This window comes from Empidonax traillii, unplaced genomic scaffold (genome assembly GCF_003031625.1).
Source record: "Empidonax traillii isolate 1590-97213 ecotype Southwest subspecies unplaced genomic scaffold, ASM303162v1 scaffold65:size4453928, whole genome shotgun sequence".
NCBI lineage: Eukaryota > Metazoa > Chordata > Aves > Passeriformes > Tyrannidae > Empidonax > Empidonax traillii.
In genome coordinates, this window is record NW_020955258.1 from 257,779 (window position 1) to 280,879 (window position 23,101).

General features: G+C 39.8%; 2 protein-coding genes across 7 annotated transcripts in view; one reads left to right on the plus strand and one right to left on the minus strand.

Moving 5' to 3' along the window:
- The window catches only part of FAM126B (family with sequence similarity 126 member B), a 49,137-nt gene extending 31,880 nt beyond the window's left edge, over positions 1–17,257 (minus strand). Inside the window, exons 1-2 of one of the 5 annotated variants that reach the window (XM_027880106.1) lie at positions 17,228–17,257; positions 16,628–16,671 (exon numbers count right to left, since the gene is read on the minus strand). The gene's annotated coding sequence lies outside the window, so the exon portion shown is untranslated. Of the gene's footprint in view, positions 1–16,627; positions 16,843–16,981; positions 17,001–17,192 lie in introns of those variants that run through there. The other 4 variants (XM_027880105.1, XM_027880107.1, XM_027880108.1 and 1 more) reach the window with 4 other exon arrangements.
- A 200-nt stretch (positions 17,258–17,457) lies between these two features.
- On the plus strand, positions 17,458–21,522 carry NDUFB3 (NADH:ubiquinone oxidoreductase subunit B3). Of its 2 annotated transcripts, none has more exons than XM_027880111.1 (3): positions 17,458–17,570; positions 18,836–18,983; positions 20,911–21,522. In XM_027880111.1, exons 2-3 carry the CDS (start codon positions 18,838–18,840, stop codon positions 21,065–21,067), a joined length of 303 nt encoding a protein of 100 aa, XP_027735912.1. In that variant the 5' UTR covers positions 17,458–17,570; positions 18,836–18,837; the 3' UTR covers positions 21,068–21,522. The 2 variants fall into 2 exon arrangements, with proteins under 2 accessions (XP_027735912.1, XP_027735913.1); XM_027880112.1 differs by having other exon boundaries at positions 17,513–17,566.
- The last annotated feature ends 1,579 nt before the right edge of the window (positions 21,523–23,101 follow it).

The window sequence follows — 23,101 nt, forward strand, 5'->3', positions numbered from 1 at the left end:
TAAATATACTAAATTTTTTTACATATCAACTGATTAAGATTTCTTAAATACTCAGCAAGCATGCAAGTTGGAATTCACACCAAAGCACAGAACAGAAAACTTTTAGCTAGGAATGCAGTCACTCAATGTTTAGGCACAAAGAGGTTTCACCAGTAAACCATGTTCTTGAGTACCACATCTACATGTCTTTTAAATCAGTGCAGGGATGGTGAATTCTCTATATATTTGTCTACATATTTTGTCTTTGAAAATATGAAAGTCTGAAATAAAACTTCTTCCAGCAATATACTATCAAAACAATGACATTTAGAAGTCAGCTAACTGCCCAAGAACTTTTGACTACAGTAAAAGACATACAGAAGGGTTTGATCAACTGCTCTTGTCAGCGAGGTTGTTTTTAACTTACATACTGACTGAATACATTATTATTTACCAGTCTGCATTTAAACCACTAACCAAGATCAATCTGCAACAGAGAATGATTACCCAAATAATCTGAGCCAGTAGCACTTGCTGTGCAATCAGCTATTACAGTGAGAATTAAAAAATAAAAAAGTGTTCCCAATTTGGTATTATTAATTGATGACATTTAAGAAGATATGACTATTAAAGTATACAGAGAGTTTGGGGGTTTTTTTGTTGGTTTGTATTTTATTCAGGGTTTTTGCTTGTTTGTTTGCTTTAAAGAAGCCAGGATTTTATACTGGTTTAAAAATACATGTGAGAGATTACATAAACAGGACATGCACTTCAAAAATGAGTCCATTTTTTTTGGTCATTATATAGTAGATGGAATGATGTATGTAATGGTTTTAGACCCAGTAAATCTGAAAACATGACAGTGGAGTGTACAAAATTGGTAGTATGTTCTGATTTGAAATACTGGCCTACATTTGATGCAAGCGACTTAAAAAGAAGCATGTATAAGGCAGAAAAATGGTTAAAAAGGTAGCTGATGACAAAGATCGGGAAAAATAACTTCCAACCTGGAAATAGGAATAATTTTTAAAATTCAGAGAAAAAGGAACCCCTTGTGTTAGAAGTACATGGAATTAGGTGGCAGAGAAGGTAGAAAGGATTTTTTGGTAACAGAGTAATACAAAATAAAACATTAAAATGGAATAAGGGAGAAATGTTACTGCTAACAGTGTTCTGTATCTCACTGTAAGAGTAAGACCAGTTGTCATAAAATATGAGAGCAGTAAGCTATTTTAGGTAAACACTAACATCTGTTTTACATACTTACTACTTGCGTAGAACAAAAAATAAAGAAGAAAACTTTCATGGTGTAAGCCAGCACTTCACTGACATGCTTTATAAAGCCCTTCTCCTCGGAGCAACTCCTTCCTTACTGCTCAGTACACACGTGTGCACAGCTTCAGCAGCTACTCCCCAGTTATGTGCCACACTATATTAAACAGACATGGTATGGGCTGATTTCCACACTGGGAAATTACTGACACTGACTCTTAGACTAATCTGATCCCAAGAGAAAATAAAAGCAGCCTTGGGAATGTTCAATTTTGGTAGATTACTTCTTCTGCTTATTTAGAAGTACATGTGTTATAATATACATTTCTCTCAATAAACATATCCCAAATACCATTGTGATTTTCTTCTACCCCTTTACCTAAATACATTATTCTACTACAATCCTGTTTAACAGAGAATTATATAAACTGTCATTTTGGTGAGGGCATAAAACAATAAATTAAAAAACTGTTGTCCTTAACAAATCAGAGCTACAACTGCAACTTGGCATTCAAAACAGGTACAAACATTCTGCCAGAACTCTTTTGGTCATACAGCTCCACAGTGCACAGAAACAAAAACTTCTACCAGACACAGAACTGAAAGGAACAAAACATTCTCTGGACAGATACAAATTTAAATCATCACCTTAACCCTCTTCCATCTCCATTGGCAATGTAATTGTAAGCTTAAGCAGACAGATTTTCAAGCATTCCAACTTTAAAATACCAATGCTGACATATTTTGTATATGGGATTTAGGTTGCCAGCCTTATTAGACAAGCCTTAGTCATTCAAGTCGTGCAAAACAACTTGGATAAGACGTTTCTTCCATGCCCACTCTGACTCACGAGTAACAACCAGGCTAAAAACCCCTCGTTTTTAGAACCAGCAACAAAGAAATTTATATGAAAACAGTGGAAAAAAGCCTTACCACAGTGAAGTGAAAGATGATTGGCAATAGTCTTGCAAACTTTCATGGTACCATACTTGCACAGTAAGATCCACCTCTTCTCAAAAAGGTCACAAGAATTTCAGCTGCTGCCAAACACGGGGTAAAGAAAAGGTACAGCCCATCTGTTCCAAACAGACTACTCTAAGTGATTTTAAGGTACAAATTATCTTCTGTGCCTTTTCAAGCACCAGAAAGCTCAGCTGCCAACCTTCTATCTTTCTACCATTACTGCAGGGAAACTGTGCTTTGCAGATACACAATTGCTGAAGACAAACAAATAGAGCAGTGCAAATGAAAATACAACACTGAAAATAGACACTGTGTAACAGTTTAAAAAACTCTTTTAAAGCTGGTGTTAGAGTAGTTGTAGAAATCTATGGAAGTCAGGTGACTCTATAGAGAAAAATTTAAGTCCCATTTGCCTCACAGAGGCAAATAAACAGAGCCTGTATAAAACAGAATTGTACACCTGTAGCTAAATCCCTCTCTAAGGAGTTCATGCAACGAATAAAGCAGGAAAGAGAAGAGTTAAGATGATCAAGAATGTGGAAGGAGAAACTCATCTTCTGTATATGAAGAAAATACTCCTCTACGTCACTTACAGGATTTGGGAAGCAATATTAATAAAGACATTATCCTGCTGCCTTGAATAGAGCAAAACACATTAATTATTCTATTATAAAGACCTGACGCAGTTACAAATATATATATACACACACTGGGTTAGCCACAGAAACGTTACCTCACTCTCTCAGCACCAGTTTCCTTAGAAACAACTTCACGTAGTCATCCTACACTAAACCTAAAACATTCTCTTGTCAGGATCCTGGTGATAACCCATCCTACACCAAACAATGCAGGCTTGTCCTCCCTTTGCATCAGTTCATCCACCATCACTCTTCTTACGCCAGTCTGTCTGTATGAACTTCTTTACTTACGACAACATTTCCATGCAAATTACTTTCCGTGTAACCCTACCTCTCCTAAGCACCTTCTTGGTTTACCATTTTGGTTCAAGAAGTAAATTAAATCTAGAAAGACTTAAATAAAGCTACAAAATGCATAGGGAAAAAAAAAGGAGCCTAAAAAACCCCAAACAAATCTAACAGCAAACTAAGGCTTGCAAAGCCACAATTAAGAGACACTCAGTGCTAAGTTCTAAAAATGAATAGGCATAGGATAAAGAGAAACCTTGAAACAGAATTTCTGTGGGAACAAAACCAAAACAAAATTCAAAACCAAACAAAAAAAATCAACAAAAAATCACACTACAAAACTCCCTCAACATGAGCTTTGGAATAGAGTTGCAGACATTACGCTAAGATCTTCTTGCCAGGAAAGGAAAAAAAGTAATGCAGAAACAGCTCTAGAGATACGAACTGCAGATTCTAAGCAGCTTCCCATTTCTGAACTGTAAAACCGTCACTTGATAAAAATAAATGCCTGTTACATTATGAAAATAGCCATAACAGAATTGAAGTCCTCCGTCAACTCCAGACCAATATATATATTCCAATATCAGTATATATTTCTTGCTGCAGTATCCAGTACCAACTGTAATTCACACAAAATGGAATTTAGGTTACATATTCATTAATTAATCCACCTAACCTCCTTTTTTATATCCTAAATATTCTCAAAGAGACCTAACCTAAAGGATCCTCTTCTGAAAGTAATAAAAACCCTTATTCTAATCTTTCCAATTTCCAGATGGTAAAGCCTCCAGCTCCAGGAAGTAGTGTAAATAGAAGAAGTAGAGGTGACAAATTTTCCCCTCATCCACACACTTATTTAAACATTCACAAATTCTTAAATGAGTGGAATCTTCAAATTTATCTGAATTTACTTCAGTTATAGCTAAAATTACATCATCTTGCTGACTTTCTTTAGAATTACACAGTAAGAATATAAAGTTCCAAAATAAACTTTTGAAATGCCAGAGTTAAAATAAAGGTCTGTAAATATTAAGATATATCGTTTTATTACACGATGCCGCAGATTTCACGTGTGACTCAGATGCATCAATCACATTTAAGATGTATGGTTTGCAAGGATAAAATTAGTTCTGACTGATATTCTGGTCTTACTTTTCCAGTACAAGTTCCCAGACTTTAAAAAGTACACACTGAACAACAAATATAGCGACATGAAACATCCCAGATCACACCACTACTCATCAAGAACAGCACAGATCTCTTCCTCTTTACCGAACAGAATACAGGAGGAAGTTGAACTCTACACACATGCAAGACAGACTTAAGCCACACAGAGCCTGTTTGCTGTTACAGGTAAACCAGAGTAGCATCAAGAATCCTGAAATCTGAGATCTGCTTCAGCTTTCCCATCTAGAACTGCTCAGACCGGAGCTGCCTTTAATACCTGCAGCTGTCACTTCCCAGGAAACCATTTGTCTTCCTCCATGCCATGCGTCACAGCACTGTCTCAGTGTCAGTCATTTTCAATCTCACTTTAGTTTTCTGGAAGTTACAAAGGGGTTTTAGGAACTGCAAAGACCAATCTCACAGAATGAGAGGAAAAACACTGTTAATTTTTTTATTGGGATTAGACAGACTTGTACAAGTCAGAATTTCCACACAAAAGAAATAAAACATGGTCCTGACTATCTTAATTCTGCATAACACAATCCACTAAGAGCTATGTGAACATCAGCAATCCGCAGAGTTGACCCAACTGATTAAGGTAATTGTGCTATAAATACTGATGCTTATGAACAACCCTACTAACTTCACTAGAATTCCTCCAGAGCAAGAAATTACATGGCCTTTGTTGGACTCTGCTTCACAGAAAACAGTCAAAGAAACAGTGCCTCTAAAGAAAATGAAACCCTTTTTTATCATCTTACTAGAAGCTCTCATGAAACTCTGAAACTCAGCTTACCATAACTGGCATTCTGTGGCCTATTAGCTGGAAGGATATGCTACTCCTCTGTGAAATAACTGTATGAGAATTAAAACATTAGTAAATGTAAATTAGCGCAACAACTACACCAGTTACCTCCTTTGCTTGGGTGTGAGTTTAATAATTAATCTTCACCGCTGAATAGTTAAACACAATGCATATTGTTTACACGGTTGTTATTCTTCTCCTATTAAAACCAATATTAGAACAGAATACAGACTGATCAGTTGTAAGGAAGGACTAATTAATATTTTAGTGAGAAATTATCAATTTTTCATACATTTTTAAATAATACCTTTTAAATATATATTTAAAATAAATAGAGGTCACTAAGTTACAAATATACATGGAGGTGTTTCTTGGGGAAGGTGTTTGGTTAGTTTTTGTGAGCTTTTTTAATCTGAAATTTTAACTCTATTGAGGGGGGGCAAAACTTTACATATCTTCAGGAACATAATATAAACACAGTGCCAATAACTTAAATCAATCTAATCTTTTATGCACCCTTTTAGGCAAGACTTTCCACAACACCTGTCATTCATCTAAGCTATAGATCAGTATAAAAACCAGAATAAAACCACAACAAACAACAGCAACAAAAAAAAACCCAAAAGCAGCCTTCCACAGGTACAGCCTTGATGACTTCTACTGACATGTAACTCCTTGTTCCCTTCTCCCCAACACTGCAGAAACAAGAGCAAGATATTAAATGCAAATTATTATTTTCACAGATATTTTCTATTTATAGCCTGAACAAAATTTAGAGTTTTTTGTCAAATACAGCCCCAATGTATATGCAGAAAATGTGAGTCTTTCAAGAGCATGAAAACTTATGGATTTAACAGGCATCACTGAAAATCCATGTGGCTTCATGGCTATGCTTCCTCAAGTTTGTTTGGTGTGGAGAGAGGCACAGAATTTATTTATTGATGGTCAATTTTACCATGATCTAGGTTTTCAAACATATTTTCTTGCACTCAAAAAACCCTCACTGAGGACTCAGTGTTCCAATCTTTAGCCATTTTTACATAACCTCAGCCATGCACAGAGATACTCTGGGGTTTTGTTTGTGATACTGAATAGTTTTCTTGCTTAAAAAAAACAACTTCAAAAGCAGTTGGTAGAACAGTGTTTCTCCTTTCCTCAAGTCTCCTGAGTAAATTTATCCTTGGAAAAAGACCAGAGATGGCCTCATAAGCAAACATGTCAAAGAGTTATACTACTGCTTTTTGCAACATTAATCTTCTTCAGCAAATCCTGAGTATTATATATACTTGAAACAGAAATACATCCACATGAATTATACTACACATAAAGAGTTTCTTTATTCTTTTACAGGTAAGTCGCACTGCCCATCTGTGTAACATTTACAATCTTACCTTTTTTAATTAGTTACACTGGCAAAAAGCAAATTAAGTCCATTCTCTTCAAACACATTATCAAAAAAATTTAATCAAAGCCTGAGTTTAATTAAACAGCCTGTTCTGTTTCCCTACACAAGTGTGCTGATAGGGATCAGCAGCATTTACCAAAGTTCAAGCACCAGTCACCTGGAATCGCTAGATTATACATTTTTGGTGTAAGTAATATAGTCAATTAACAGCCTTCATACAGCATGCCCCCTCAAAACACACAGTCTTTCAAAGGCAACTTAGACAGAAGGTTTAGAAATACTGAGGTTATTTGCATGCACAGGGGATCTGCAGAGAGAACACTGAGTAACTGCTCAAAAAGTAGGACTGATCAGGTATAAAGCCAAAACAAAAACAAAACCCACACCACCAGGAAAACAAAGACATCCCAATAACAAACCAAAACCAAGGCACACAGTCCACATGGGACTTCTTCAGCACAAGAAAAAACTCTTCTGAACAAAATCCAAACTCATACCTAACACCCTGGTGCTTGCAATTATGTGCAGATTTGCAAGTTAAGATGATTACACCATAATTCTTTCTTATCAGTGAGCATCAAGAGTTTCATACTTGGGGGGGAAATCCCCACGCTTTTTGCCTTATCTGCCAACTATCCAACTGGCACTTCGAAAAGACTTGCATAACTGTATTTTAACAATTTTGTTCCCTAATCAGTTCTGTTGCATTTGAATGATTAAAACCAAGATGGTAACTTCAAACATTCCCCTGCGATAAAAAAGGAAATCCTAATAAAAACCCTTTTCATTTTCCACAGATGAGACGCATATGCATAAACACGCAGAATTTACTTATAGCAACACTGCACACTTTAGAAGCTCTACAGTCTGCATTCACAGAGACAAAGAGATAATCAGTGCAATCTATTCCAAGCCTACACACATTACTAAAGCAGAATGCCCTGGCAGCTCACAGAAATAGCAATAAAATAAAATAACTACTACGAGAATTCTGCATAAAGCCAGTACGTGCAGGAAAGGTATTTTTATTTTGTCTATCAAAAGCTACCCACTGGAATATTAGTCTGAAATACATCAAACCTTGATAGAGCTGACAACTCTGTACGTGGTGATTAAGGTTTCCTAATTAGCATGATAATGTCCATTTAAGATTTGTTCCCTCCTCTCTCTCACAAGACCAAAAATTTCTTGTCAAAATAAGCCATCAGATACAGTAGGTTACAATCATGGGAGTATCATCAGCAGAGAAGAGCAATGGACCCTCACACCCACGCACATCTCCACCAGCCATATGTGATAATATTCCTACAAACTGTTTCAGGAAAATGATGAGGAGCAGTGCTGAAGCAGCTCTTTCCTAGCAGTTAGAAAGAAAAGAAAAAAAAGTAAAGCCATAATATTTCCACTGACCAACAGATCTTTTTTAAGCTTTCTGCATTTATTAGATGCAATTAACATCCAGAGACACTGCACTTACATTTCCTTGAACTTCCCTCTACTTTCTACATCAAGTCTAATTTTCTGTCTTTAGCACAGACCAGAATCTGCAAGTCTGAGAAAAAGGCCACAAAGGAAATAGAAAAACAACCTTTGGACATTTAGTTAATTATAAGTTGCCAAATAGGGAGGGGGGGTGGTGGGGCACAAAGCACCCTGTGACAATGAGCACAATACTTGATTACACAATTTCAGCAGCATTAACGCCAATTAGTATTGGTCCCTGACCCCTAAGTCAGTCTGGAATCCATCCACAGTCCTTAACTTGATTAGGACTTTGTGCACAACAAATGTGAAATCCCACCATTGCACATTTATTTTTCTGTCTTAGCATCATGAGTTTTACTCAATTTAAACATTCAAGTAGCTAGAAGAATAATTACAAACAAAGTTAATGTATAAACATTATTATGGAATTTAGTAGAGCATCTTCAACCATTTTCCTAAAAATTCCAGAGTTTAATTTTGGGCTAACTTGGCAAGTTAAAAACTGAAGTGCAAACATTTTAGCTTAAATTAAAAATGGGAAATCAGTGCAGCAGTTTTAGTTGTGCCATGTAAACTTCACACATTAACTGCAAAAAACCATACTAGACCTGTAGCTGACTGAAAGGATTTCACCTACAGAGAGGAGAAAAGCAAAGCTTGTACTCTCTCAAAAGAGAGTTAATGCCATGATTCCTGGAACATAGCTGCCATTTGAATGATTTAAACACCCAGATGCATCAAAACCACTTTTCTGTGGCTGAGGAGAATGTAACTCTCCAGCAAAGTTTCATTTCCGTAAGTATTTCCATCACCAATGCAGGAATGGTACACGTTCTGTGAAGGCAGCACTTATCATCACTAGAACTACTGTACACCTTTAAGAACTGCAACGCACAGCCAAGTCCACTCGACACCTGCACAAGCAAAAGGGCACCTCAGTTATTTCTGCAATTGGTCCTTTGCAGACTTATGGGCAATAAGCCATGCCTAAGCTGTTTGAAAATTTTTACTTCTTGTCCCAAGTTCTAACACTGATTATAGTGAAAGAAAATTTTCTTCTCTCCTTCACCTCCAAACAAACAAAAAGGAAATTCTTATTCCACAGATACACAGAGGCTTCTCATACTCGTGGTGTTTACAGAAACACAGGTGAAGGCAAAGTTGAAGAGTCACAGCATGTGAAACAAGTCCTGGCAGATGCACGGATCTAAGCAAACAGAAAAGGCAGTAGCCTGCTACTGGCCATCCTGCTCAGTGGAAAATCATAAAATGCATGTGACATCTATGATTTAAAGGAAAGGTTGCTGTCACAGGGTGTGTATGAAAAGAAACAGCACAGAAATACAGTTTACAAGTGCTTGGCTTAATTCATTCAGTATTTTAGGTATTTCTTTTCTGTTTCCATTCAACTGAGCCTCCGGGCCAGGATTCCCACCACTATTTGTATTTCCATAGGTAACACAAGAGATTTTCACACAACTCTTGCCCCTCTGACATGACAAGATTTGCACTGCAATCTGCTGCAGTTCACTAAAATGAAGAAAGCCATCAGAATGGCTCCCATGGAGTGTGATAAGATCAGCATCTCTCTTCCCAAAAAATTGCCACAAATATGGTGGTGTTTATATAACGTCTAGAAACTGAAGGATGTTACTGTTTGAAACTATCGCACAGATGCAACATTGGAGACCGCTGGGTATTGCGGTTTGTCAATTACATAATTATCAAACAGAATGAATATACATAATTAACAATCTAGAAGCAGCTTTGGAAGCTCAGCAGTTTCGTCCAAGGCCTGTTCTATGCTGAGAACAAGAAACAAACAGTTTAAAAAAAAAAAAATCTACGTGCACAGGGATCTAGTCATTTTTCCATTCCACATCTAAACCCCCCTCACCCTCCACTGTGTCCATATTTAGCTCACATCTCTATGTTGTTTAGGCTTAACTAAACATCTTTAAAAAAAAAAAAAAGAAAAAAAAAGGCAATGGAAAGTTCTCCACTGTTACACATAAAGAAATATGAACTTTTGCTGGGATAAACCCTTTGTCAGCATGCCTTACATTTCTGTGTAAAAGGGCACATTACTATCATTTAAACTCCTTGATCACTTCTTATGTAAGTTTACTACAGTAAATGGACTTTAACCAATCATCTGTCTGTCCCACTGCTGTTATTAATATATCAAGAGTTTAAAAATACATTAACACTCCCTTTTACACTACGGCTGTTGCAGAAAGAAAGACCTGTACTATCAAGACCGGGTTCTAACTACAAACACACACGTTAGTCTTGTCTGATGAAGTTCCTTTTCACATAACCTAACAAAGCAACGTGGTTACAACAGAAGTCTGGAAATTCAAACTCTAAGCTTAATTTGGCAGAAACAAATCTAAATCTTAGAACTTATTTCAACTGTGCCAAAGGCATGAAAACTTTTCATCAGCAAAATTTTGATAGCGGGTATCCAACTTACTGAGTGATCTCTGCCATCATCTGTTGTTACACGCAAATACTAAAGACCAGAACAACAACCACTCTAAGCAGGGAGCTTTTTCTAATTACCACTTTTAACTGCACATGGTTCCCAACCATACAGCATGAGGGACAACAGTGACATGCAGAAGTATCAAGTATTTTTATCAAAAAAGCATACCTCTCACCTAGAGCAATAAAGAGATATCAAAACTCAAAGTTGAACATTTAGATTTTTGTTCTTTGCCCCACTCTGATGGCATGCACCAGAATGCTTGATAAATTGCTCACTCCACCCTCTCTATAACTAAGTTTTATATAAAAGGTTCCCAGTTTCATGAACATGCCTCATTGATCCTTCCTACGTTCAGCCACCACAACATTGCTACCACACAGTGGATGGTGGAATTGCCAGTGTAGCTAACACAGGGGACACACTGGTCATAAGATACCAGATCTTCGCAAAGATCATGTTTTAAATAAAAATTAAGATTCTAGTTGATCTGTTTTCACATGAAGGAAATGTAATATTCAAATGTACAGAGACAAGCTAACTTGAGCTGTATCTAAAACAAAACTTAGTACACTTATGCCCATGCGTCTCCAAGATCTTGTGCTTAGGATATTTAGAAAAGTTACTTGAGTAACTACTATGAACTTCTTTTCTAAATCAAGTTTTCTACCTTGTGGCCCTATTCCAAATCAGAACAGAGGCAGGCATGAATAGAGGCTGCTCTCCAGCCTCTCCTAAAGCTCAAGATATCCTCAAACCTAATGGAGACAGAAAAGACAAAACAGAAAATAAGAAAAGAAGACATAAAGCAGAAACAGACACCAGAACTCTTAGAAATAACCAACCTTTCTAAATAAAAATAAAATACATTAAGACAGGAAGGAAAAAAACCCAAGCAAATTTTACACATATTTCACCTCATTATCTTTCAATCCAATATCTTCTCAGCTGAATGGCCATGGAAAATAAGATTATTCTTTTAAGCTTTCTCACTGTCTTTCCCGATAGATGTAGAAAAATTCCCCCAGCCCACAGACGGCTCAAGGCAGGGCAGAAATGGGGAGGAAGACCTTAAATATAATTACAATTTAAACTTCATAAACTACTAAGTATAGGGAATGGCTACAGAAAAAGATTCCAGAAGTATCACTAGTGCCCTGTATGAATCAGCAAAGTACAGTCATGCAGCCTGCACAAATGTCCATGTCATACATTTCACTTAAATAGAATTCCGAGGCACAGCAATGTGTAACTATTTAAAGAACTCGTGAGCCACGCACAATGCAGACACCACCAAAGGACATCTAACCAGCCCAGCTTGCTGGAGAATCACAGTCATTAACATAAAAACGTAGTAAGATTTGATAAATCTATACACAAAAATACAGACGTTGCATTTTTGGACTGCAAAATTCAGTGTTAGTCAAACACCTGTGTAACAATACAACATACAGTGACATGTCATTAGAGACTTTGTCCTGCAGGAAAAGCCCCCACAGAATATGCAGAAAGAGGGAATTCCTGGAGGAGAGTTTTAATGGGTTTGAACTGCAGCAACCATCTCCAGCAGGTCCTGTGCTGACCAGTATTACACAGCCAGGGATTTGGCATTTTCCAAGCAGGGATATTCAGCACCAAGAGACAAATAAATAGTTTACCACTTTTCAGTAGTTATAACCTGACATTTTATTTCACTACCATAGCGGGATCTCCTTATAGATGTGTCTGGCTGTCTGTTTTCAGGCAAAGTGAATAAATTTCATCCATAAAATCCAAATTCCTCTACAGAATCAGACTAAGAGGTCAAGGCAGCAGGTCTGGCATAGGCAGTGGGCAGCAAAGGCAAACTGCACTGCCTGCAGAACAGAAAGCCAAAAAAGTGACTTGCCAATGATAGTTCTGTCTTTTACAAATCACCTGGATAGATTAATGATAAAACATCTACTGAAGTAGATAATCATAAGTGATTTTTATTCCGAGGGACATTTTCAAATAGAATCTATAATATGAGAAACAAAGGATTTCAGGGAAAAAAGGTACCTGCTGGTGACAGAGTAATGCTGTTATAGACCTCAGCCTAATCCTTCACCAAGGTACATGAGACACAAATCACTTTACAGTGGCATTAAATTAAAAGATGCAGATTAGTTTAAAAGTAGCTACGTGGTTTGTTAGGCAAATGTGTTCCCTGCCCAAATAATTTATTATTCTTAAAATATACACATGAATATAAATGTCACACAAACATCTGTAGCAGACCATTTCTATCTTCTCTGGGTCTAAGGAAAGCAGAATATAAAAATCCTGAGCCCAAATACATAATTTTGACAGAAAAACGTAACCCTAACAGAAGAATGATTAATGGCCACACAGGAATTTTCCTTCCAATACAAAACTTCTGCTATTTTTGATAACCTGGAGCACATACTGAAACAGTTTGCAAACCACACACTATTCCAGCCAGTCCCTGATCATGGTTTAAATGTTCCCTTCTTGTGGCACTGCTGGTAATACAGATTTTTGGTTTACAGTGGGGGTTTGCTAGATAACTATATTTTATTTCATCAGAAATGCTCCTCTACCTCTTGACCTTATATTTAAAGATTAGAAAATAAAGTCAGAATTCTATACAAAAAAGGAGACATGTTGACTCATTCCATACATCTGTCCTGAGACTAAAGTTGAAAAAAAAAAAAAAAAGCCCTTTATTTGTCTTATTATTAGAAGCATGAATTATCCAAGCAGAGGTGCTGAGAGAGAAAAATTCAACCAGCTTGTATAACCAGCTGTAGATAAAATCGCAAACATAACCTCAAAACACTTTCTTACTCTCAAAAAAACTGTAGAAAACAGCATTAAATGAGTCAAGAATTACTTCTCACAACTATTCTACTTGGAAATGAAAATAACTGACTGAAAGAGGAAATCAAACTGTACTATTTGTGACTGTCTCTGCTCAGATCAATTTTCCCTGAAAACAGTCAGAGGACTTCTTAAGTGATCATTACTGTGGCAAAGACGTCCTTCACCACGAGTGAGCTGGGGAAGCCTCCAGCCTCACTTCCTGATCTTAGTTCGTATCTTGATATAAGAGAACAAGCATAAAGAAAAGCACTGGAATCTAAAGTTATTTTCCTGCCCAGACAAGTCTTTGAGTAAACACATTCCCCTGATCTTTAAAGATTCTCAACTCAGATCAAACTGCCTGGGGAAGACCCGAAGTGTTCTGCCCCTCCTCGTACAGAACACAGGGGGTATCACATGAAGGTCTCAGGTAACAGGTTCCAAAAAGAGCAGAGGAATGACTTATTCACACAAGACTGGAAGGGTAGTGCTTATTGATAGAAAACATGGGAACTGCAGAAACCATACATGGGCTCAGAAGGTTTTATAAATTAAGTATATCCATGAAACAAAAATACATACAAAGCATCATCCCCACTGAAAGCCTGGCAGAGCTGTCCTAAGGAGTAGCCCTATATGCCTGCCTAGGAAAGAGGGTAAGAATAAAGCACCTGCAGTCAAATATTGCTTAGCTGTGGCAGACAAGCAGGGCTTGCAACAATGGTCCTGTCACACACCAGGATCTCAGAGCTTTGGACTTCAAGAGAAGACAGCAGATCAAACCCACATGGCTGTTCCTGTGAAGAACGGTCTTCGGGTTGCCCCCCATCAAAAAACCCTTAACACACACCACAAACAGAAAGAAACTACAACTACTGCTCCAGCCAGTACCTTCTCCAAGAGAGAGATGAAACAGTGGTTTGAGACTGTGATACTATCCATAAAATATTTAGCCCTCTAATCATGCCAGAGAAGATAATTTGCTTCCCTACCTTTCGCAGCCTTTTTTAAAAGACATCCAAAGAAACCAAGATGGACTACAGAAAGATCTTTTCCATCATCACTGTAATTAAAGAAGGTTGACCATTTCATTCAAATGACAAAAGGTTTCTAATGAGTTGTAAATGACAACTAATACAAAGCCAGAGAAAGTAACACATAATTTCAGGGAAAAAAAGGTGCAGTGTTTAAGTAGCTCAAATATGTATTAAGATATTGAGGGGAAAAAAAAAACAGAACAACAATGCCACAACCCTTTTTTGCCATCTGAAAACTGAAAATACTTCAAGTCACTGTCAGTCACACAGCTCTCCACTCCAGAACACAGTTATGAAGAGCACACCACTAAACACCACTCAGTGGTAGAGAACATTAAATGCACAGGCAGAGAACAGCAGTACCTGGAACATATCTCACAGTCTGCTAATCTACAGTGCACGTGGACTTTTGAAAGGTATTCAGAAAAACCCTGCCACTCTCCTCTAACCCAGCAACGCAAGCAGGAATGCCAACAAACCATAACTAGCATGGCTGGATCCAAGCTCACATAACTTTATCCTAGAACACTTGATCTTCTCAGTAATTATCACCACCATGAATGATAATAAAAAAACCAAAACAAACAAAACCAACTGAATAAACCACAAGAAGTACTGATTAGTTGTACATGGAATCCCAATGACCTTCTCATCCTAAAGGACATTCAGGTTTTTGGGTTTGTTTGTTTTTACACAAAATGAAAATTTCTTTTCTTTCTGTTATTTCCTTGTGCATACTATTGATTTCTTCAGACTAGCACTGTAATTATGGTGCAGCTTCCTTCTCAAAACAGGTTGTAGCAAGACTGTAGGCCCTTTTAAATTATGCAGACTCACTTCGTGAAGATGCAGCTTCAAAAAGCTTACTATGTTCTTAAAACATCACATCCCTCATACATGCAGTCTTATTTTGAAAAGACTATAGTCCATGCTGAAAGAAAAGGAAATTTAGGAAGCAAAATACAGTTGAGCAGATCTATCAATTGCACATAGCTTTAGCTATCAAGTCTTTATATACTTGAGAGGGTGGGGGGAGAGGCAGGAACAGCTACCCAAAACCTTGTTAAACCTTGAAAGAGATGGTACTTGAAGACAAATGGTGCCAATTGCAGTCCCCTGCTACAATTCTGTTCATCTGCAACATATTACACAAAGCCAGTGCTCTGAGATCAGAACTGAACATCCAGGCTGACAGACTCAGCAATAGCAGTATTCTTTTGTGGATAAATAAACCAGTCCTGCTTCCAAGCACCTCGAAATAAATCCCCAAAACAAATAAATAAAAAGCACCAAACATAAACAAAACCAGGACTTTGTACTTTTCCCTCAAAAAACAAAACCAATCTATCTGGTATCTGACATGCCTATGGGTCAGTGAAAAAAAAAAATTTCTGAGGAAAATATCAACATTCCTCAGCACTGCTGGACTTTGAACACGTACACATTAACTTTCAGCCACAACAGGAAAAGAGAAATACTTTGCAGGCATCTGACAGAATTTCATTCTCTGTAAGATAAAGATTCGGGCACCTCACAAATAAAGAGCCCTCCTACAATTCCACCCCCCCCCCCCCCGGACATTACAGAAAAACAAATGTGTCTCTGCTCACCCTGAGAAGAGACTGCTCTGAATGAATCTTCCAGACCTTACCTCACAGTGAAAAACATTCAATGCTGAAACCAGACTGAGGCAGTCTGGATTAAACAGATGGCACTCTATTTAGAACAGTTTCACTGTTAATAACATGATAATGCCATTCCTCCTGGAACTCTTCTCATGCCCTTCCAATATCCCTATTAAAAAAACCCTGAAAGCCGGAGGTAGTTTTACATTTTTACATTTTTAAAAAAGGTACTATAGTCTGTCCCAAAACTCTGCCAGCATCATGCTATAGTCAGTGTTTATTCTCATTTTTGTAAGAGTATCAGAAATTACCAAAATGAAGTTTGTATTCTATTAACAAAACCCAGCATTATTGTATCATATACGATGGAGAAATAATTTAAGTCTTTATAAGTCACTGGCTGTGTAGTTATCTTTTACCAGTCTCTTTTCAGACAAAGGGGACTATGCACTTAAGCTTGATGAACGCAAAACATAATTTTAATTAACCACATACGAAGGCAATTGACACTTCACAGTCACACAGCCGCGGCATGCAAAACGCCGAGCCCCCCGGAGACGAGTGCTCGGCGACACGAGTAACCATCTCACTCAAGAACCGGCTGTCAAGAGAAGTCTTAACTTCCACTTACGTTTCAGTGCACTTCCAGGATTTCAGGATGCCTCCCCGCTTCTCCTACGGAAACAAACAGCAGCGCTCCTTTAAGACATACCCCTTGCAAACCAAGAGCCAGCTCCTGGAGCCAGCCGGGCTTGTGAGCACCTCCGCTTCCCCGCACGGCTTCTCCTGCCGCCGGGGCGCCCCCGAGGGCGGGCACAGAGCGGGCACTGCCCGGGGCCCGCCACCGCTCCCGGGGCAGGGCGGGGAACGGCGCTCACACAGCACGGGCCGAAGGCAGAGAGCGGGGGGACAGCGAGCGGGGATGGCAGCAGGGGCGGCGCTGACGGGAGCGCAGGGAACGGTTCGCGCCCCCGCACGCACAGACCCTGCGGGGCTTCCGTCCGTGCCCGCACCGCCGGCGGCGACCGCGTCCGGCGGGCAGCCAGCGAAGGGCGCGGACCCCGCAGTGCCAGTGCCAGTGCCAGTGCCAGTGCCAGTGCCAGTGCCAGTGCCAGTGCCAGCGCCAGCCCAGCCCAGCCCAGCCCAGCCCTTCGCCCCCCGCCTGGTGCCGGCACCGCCGCCGCCACCCCCCTCACCCCGCTCCGCTCCGCCGCCGCCGCCAGCCCCGCACCTCAGCAACGCGCCCGCCCATTGGGCCACGCCCCCCCGCAACAAGCGCCGCACCGATTGGCCTCTCTCCCGTCCGCGTCTCCTTCCCCCCAGCCCCTCGGCCCGAGCCGGTGGTCTCTGCCTGGCCAGGCCAGGCCAGGCCGGGGCGGGGCGAGGCGGGAGCGCTGCCGGTGGCAGCGGGGCGGGCGGCGGACACACGGCCCTCGCACCCGCCAGCGAGAAGGGCCGGAACGAAAGCGTCCCGGAACACGCGTGGCTGGCCGCGCTTCCCGTACCGGCTGGTTCTCTTCCTGCTTCCGGTTCCGGGTGGCGCCGCGTCCTGAGCAGGGTCGCGGAGCGGGCAGGTACCGGGCACGGGAATGGGAACGGGAATGGGCCTTGCGCGCCGGAAGGACCCGTGTGCTGGCAGGGCAGGGCAGGGCAGCGCAGGCGGGGCGGCTGTCGCTCCGGGCTGTGCCCTCCGTGCCCCGCGCGGGCCGCCCCTCGGGCACGGCCTGTAGCGGCCCTGCGGGCGGGGGCGCCTGGCCGGTGCCGCAGTGCAGCCCCCTGGTCGTGCCAGGGCATGACCTCCTTCTAGAGAGGTGAACATCGGTAGCAGAGTGATCTTGTTTTTTTTCTGGCAAGGCTGTAGCCTGGGGTTTAATTCGGGGGGATATTTTCGGATAGTGACAGCGGTAATGCTGTTCTCCGAGTTTCCCTCTGCAAGAAAACCCTTTTTGCTTGCCTCCACGGCCTGGAGTCTTCTTCAAGAGTTACAGGCACCTTCGTATTCCAGTCAGTTTTCCCAAAAGTTCAGGACATTAAATATGTTCTTTGCCACCTGGTATGTATTAAAATGGGAAACTTTGGCTCAAAGAAGTCTCAGGTGTTTTGTGAAAATGGAGACTTCAAAGCTGTCTTTATTTTCTTCCAGTCCTTCAGGATCTGCCTGAAAACGTTCACCTTCCCGTCTGCCTTGGTCACTGTTTTTAACGAGAAACTTCATATTTTTGTAGTTCTCTAAGGTGTATGTAAATAGAGTGTGTATTTTTCAGCCTCATCAAAGGACTGGTAAAGTGCATCTCCTTGTCCACTCGTTTCTCCAGTTGATCACGATGGTTACATTTCACTGACCTAGAGACAGCTGAAAAGGAGCTGAGCAGCCAAGCCTTTGTTCCCCTCAGGTTTTTCTTCAGAGCTTGGCTATCATAGCTCTGCCATACCGAGATTAGAGGCTTTCATCCTGAAGTATTTTTTATGTGTTCTGGAAAGCCTGTAAACGGGCCTTGGTGTTGCTGAAAAGGCATTTGTAGACATTGGAAGCCACTGGTTTGCTTACATTCTTCTCTGGCACAGAACATTGACACAGCCGCTCCAGGGGTGTTGTGGTGGGGGTGACTTACAGCACAGAAACACTGAGCTCTGTATGGTTTGCTTTACTGGGTATAATCACCCTCTTCTGAAACGCAGCTTGAAGTCTCTGAGCCCTTTGTTTTACAGAACAAAGCTCCTCGTTCTCCGTTCCTTTGTATTACCTCCCCGTTTCTCCTGTCCAGGGGATTGTTCTGTGCAGGTGTGTGAAGACAACAGGACGCTCTCTGCGAGGTAACAGACTCTCCCTTTGCTGCAGGGATGGGACACGGCAATGAACACGGCCACGGCCATGGCCACGGCAAAATGGAGCTCCCTGACTACAGGCAGTGGAAGATTGAGGGCACCCCGCTGGAGGAGGTCCAGAAAAGGCTGGCTAAGCGGGGTCTTAGGGATCCGTGGGCTCGGTAAGTGCAGCAGCCTCAAAAATAGCCTTGATCTGTCGTCTTGTAGCATCAACTGGACCTTGTTACTGCAGACCATTTTTTCTTTGGTAAAAACAGTGCAAATTGGTTAGAATTTCAGTGAGGTCTTTGTGGACTTTTTGTGTGGAGGTCACACCTTCCATCCCCCTGACCAGTCTCCATGCACTGCAAGGCAGCCTTGCCCTTTGGGATGTTTTGTGATGATACACCTCAGGCACCTCACCCCCGCAGTAATACTAGGCCTGCACATGCCAGTAAGCCTGTCCTTCTCTGCAAAGAGACTGTGCTCAGGTCCTGATGGAGGCAATGGAATTCAGCATTCCTCATACACAGCAGGAGGCCTTTCTTTGAAAAGAAGTGTACTTGTATACAGGGTGGAATTGCATCCAACTGTGCACTTCATTTGGCTAAAAGTGAATGACATAATGGAGAATCAGCTTTTACCTCTTAAGTTGTCCCACTCCACAGTGAGTATCTCCTCCTTTTTAGATAGAGCAATTCTGGATCATTTAGGCAGCTGTTAAAACAGGGCTTTAATGTATTTCTGCCTCCTAGAGAATTATGCAGTACTTCGCTCAACCACCCTTTCATCTTGGGAAATAAAAATGCTAAGTGTCTTGTGCTGTGTAGTCTGGTTCCTCTGTAAGGAAAAAGCTACATGAGCAAACTATTCCAGGAGCCCTCACAGAAAAGGCTTTACTTCAAATCACTACAAGAAAAATGGAAGAGCAAATAGGTAATCTGTTGAAAAGTTGTTTCATGCTACAACCTCTGGAGGGGTTTAGGATTGACAGCACTTTTTTTCTTCCTTTGAATCAGTTTAAAGCTGTGAGCATAAAGTAAAACATACTTTTAATGATGACAGTAATCTTTTGAAATACCAGTCCTTAATGAATTTTCCAGGTCTGTGTCACATTTATCTTGCCTCTATTTCTGTGGCTTTCCACCTTTACGGCAAATGCACATTAATGTACATATTCAGTACAGAATAGGCTTTGTGAAAAATGTCATATTTGGAAACTTTAAGTCTGTACCAATTAGACCCCATACTGGCATCTAGACAATACATTTCCGTGCCCAAATGTTTTCATCTCGAGTCACAAAATCCATCTGCACAAGGGGATTATCTGTGAACATAAATACCTGGCCCCCTTGTTTTAAAACCTTGTATCTTCTCCTGGAATGACAGTTCTGATTTTATTGCTTGGTTCTTTTTCCTTTTCTTAAGGACTTCTGAGTCCTTAGAAGAGATAAACTGCATTCATCTTTATAGGTAACAGTGCTCCTACTGCACATAAATGTTGGTAGTCAGCTACTGACTAACTGAAGAATGTATGCTGACAACAATAAGGCAAAACAGTGTGAAATTTGTAAATATTCTGTAGCTAAAGCTCAATACAATCTCTTCAGCCTTTTGTTTTTAATCATCTAAACCTAATAAGTGTTGTATTGTAAAACAGAAAGTGCCTCCACACTAGGATGAGTTTTCTGTATCTGGAGAAACTTTCCTTGTAAGATTTAACTGTGCTAGATACTGTCTACTATAGTTAGGAGCCTTTGTAGTTAGTCCATCCCATGCAAGGGCTAGTGGGTTCTGATTTTCTTTCACAGTAAAAACAGACGACAACAATTACAGAAATTTGGGGAAGTGGTTCTTTTCCTATAACTGTGATGTTTGCTGCAGTTACTTGTCTCTCAAATTACACATGTAAAGATTTAAGAGTTAATATCGTGAACCTGAAACTGTGGTAACTCCTGGTACTTAAATGACAGAACATTTTATAGAGGCTCAAAGTATTTCTAATTGAAATACCTTCAGCAAGCATTCTTTATGAACAAAGATATTCCTGTTCATGTTCAGTGGCTCCACTGATCTTGTTTTTTTCTTTCGGTTTCATTTTTCTTCTAGTAACGAAGCCTGGAGATATATGGGTGCCTTTGCAAAACCTGTCACCCTAACAGAAGTCTTAACTAAGGGACTCAAGTGGGGATTTGCAGCTTTTGTCATAGCTCTTGGCGTTGAATATACACTGTTTCCTCCAAAGAAAAGCGGAGGCCATCACTGAAGATCAAATATGACAACTTCATACTTACTAATTGTAAGCTGAAATACACACAAGCCTGTTGCTCACCCTGTACTTATAATATGCCTATTAAAGTCTATCACAGGCAAAAACACGTTTGTTTGATTTTATTATACTTTTGTGGAAGGATGAAAGAACACAGCCGGAGCAATTTAACTGACCTTGATCTGGGGCAAAAGCAACACAAGAATGCTCTTAAGTTTGCTGTACCATCCTTTAAAGAACAAGGGAAACTATCAGACCAGCTCTTTCAAGCCCTGCCAACGTTCTGTTAAATGAAACTGAGAATTGTGTTGCTTTTAAGAGAAATTTTGTACTGTATTTGTTACAGGTTTAGTAACTATTTTTGTTAGTAAGTGGTAATGTCATTTCTTAGATGTATTTGTTACTATTTGCTCTTATGTCTCTAAATGAAGAGCTTAAAGCTTTAAAAACTATCCCAAATTGCCTCAAAGTATAAGAAAAGAGCAAAGCTTACACTTAGTCTTATTGAACAGATAATGAACTTGGCAGGCACTATGCACCAAAATAATCTGCTGTGTAATATCCAGACATTAAAAATTACATTGCTGCCACATTTGCTTAGTAAAGTGGAATAAAATCAAGTCAGCACTACTGTACCTTATCCTAATATGACTTCCAATATACTTGACTGTACTGTGAAAAAGAGAAAGGAAAAATTCCTTTTTTATTTTGTTCTGGTGTATTAAGTACACATTTATTTTTACACCTAGAGTATATTAATACTTTGTTTTAAATGTCCTGGTTTTCCTTAAATTATCTAATAGTTTTTGGAGTGCTTTAAGGATGCCTGGAATTAAGACTATAGAAGAAATGGGCTTGTGGGCAGTATATGTCCTCTGCAGTGCTAGGAATTAGAACTGACTGAATATGGTGAAGAAACCGAAAATTTTAAGTAACCCTGTCAAGAATTGCAGGTCTACAAAAAAGTTGAAAAGTCCTAGCAAAACATGGCTAAAATATCTTTTTTTCTTTTATATATATATATATATACACACACAACCTTTTTGAGTGAGATAATAACAGAGCTTCATTTTTAGAAACAATAAGCAACATCTGTTACTGTGTGAGTGCAGCTATATTATTCAGTGGAGCCTGTCATCTTTGTATGACATTGCTCAAGGCACTGCTCATAGTGCAAATATTGGTTTTACTAAACTTTTTTTGCCTAATTGTTTCCTCAAACATTCCTATCCAGTTGCATCATTCCCCAAAAAACAAATCAAGAACCTACTGTGTAAGGTCTGTTGCACAAAATATTTCTGTTGTCCCTTAGGCAGTACCATCCAAAATACACATTTTCTAAGGCTGGTATTCACTGCTTGTTTTCAATCTGGTCCCAAGAGTAAACTTCCTAAGAGCACTGAAAAACCATTACCAGAGCTAGAATTATGTGCAGTAGAATCAGTCTTTTTAATTGTTATAAGCCTTCCACTTCACTGATAGAGCAAATATATCAAGCATATTCACTGTTAGACTAGTTTAGGTGAAAGTCATGCATTTATGAATTAAAGTGGTATCATTTGATGGTTTAATAGCCAGATGGCAGCCACTGCCCTAAACAACTGCCTTCGATTTCTGATGAACATATTTTGCCAATATTGTGGAATATAAAAACGTCTCATCATTATAATACATACAATAATCATAAAGATTTTTCTTTCACATGTATAACAATACCAGTCCTGCCTGGGGATGGAGTATTTCCTGTTTATGAAAATAACAGTACCAAATCTGTCTTCACTGTAACCATAGCAATGGCTGTCCTTACATTAAAACAGCCTGTCTAGCAGCAGAGATATTTTACAGTGCAAAAAACAGGGTCAAAAACTGCAGTGGCACCTGGAGATTAAGAACATACATGATTGTGATACCACAGTCAGGAAGCTCTTTCTGTATCCGATGCTCCATTTTCTGAAATGCAGGTGGAAATCCCATCTTCACCAGTGGTCAAAAGAGCTATTTTTGCTCTCTTGGAAAGAGACTTGTGATTTA

Excerpts from the sequence above, each read along its gene's own strand:
- NDUFB3 (XM_027880111.1), top strand. The coding sequence starts at position 18,838 with ATGGGACACGGCAATGAACACGGCCACGGCCATGGCCACGGCAAAATG. Across the intron at positions 18,984-20,910 it reads CTTAGGGATCCGTGGGCTCG|TAACGAAGCCTGGAGATATA; the intron begins GTAAGTGCAGCA and ends TTTTTCTTCTAG.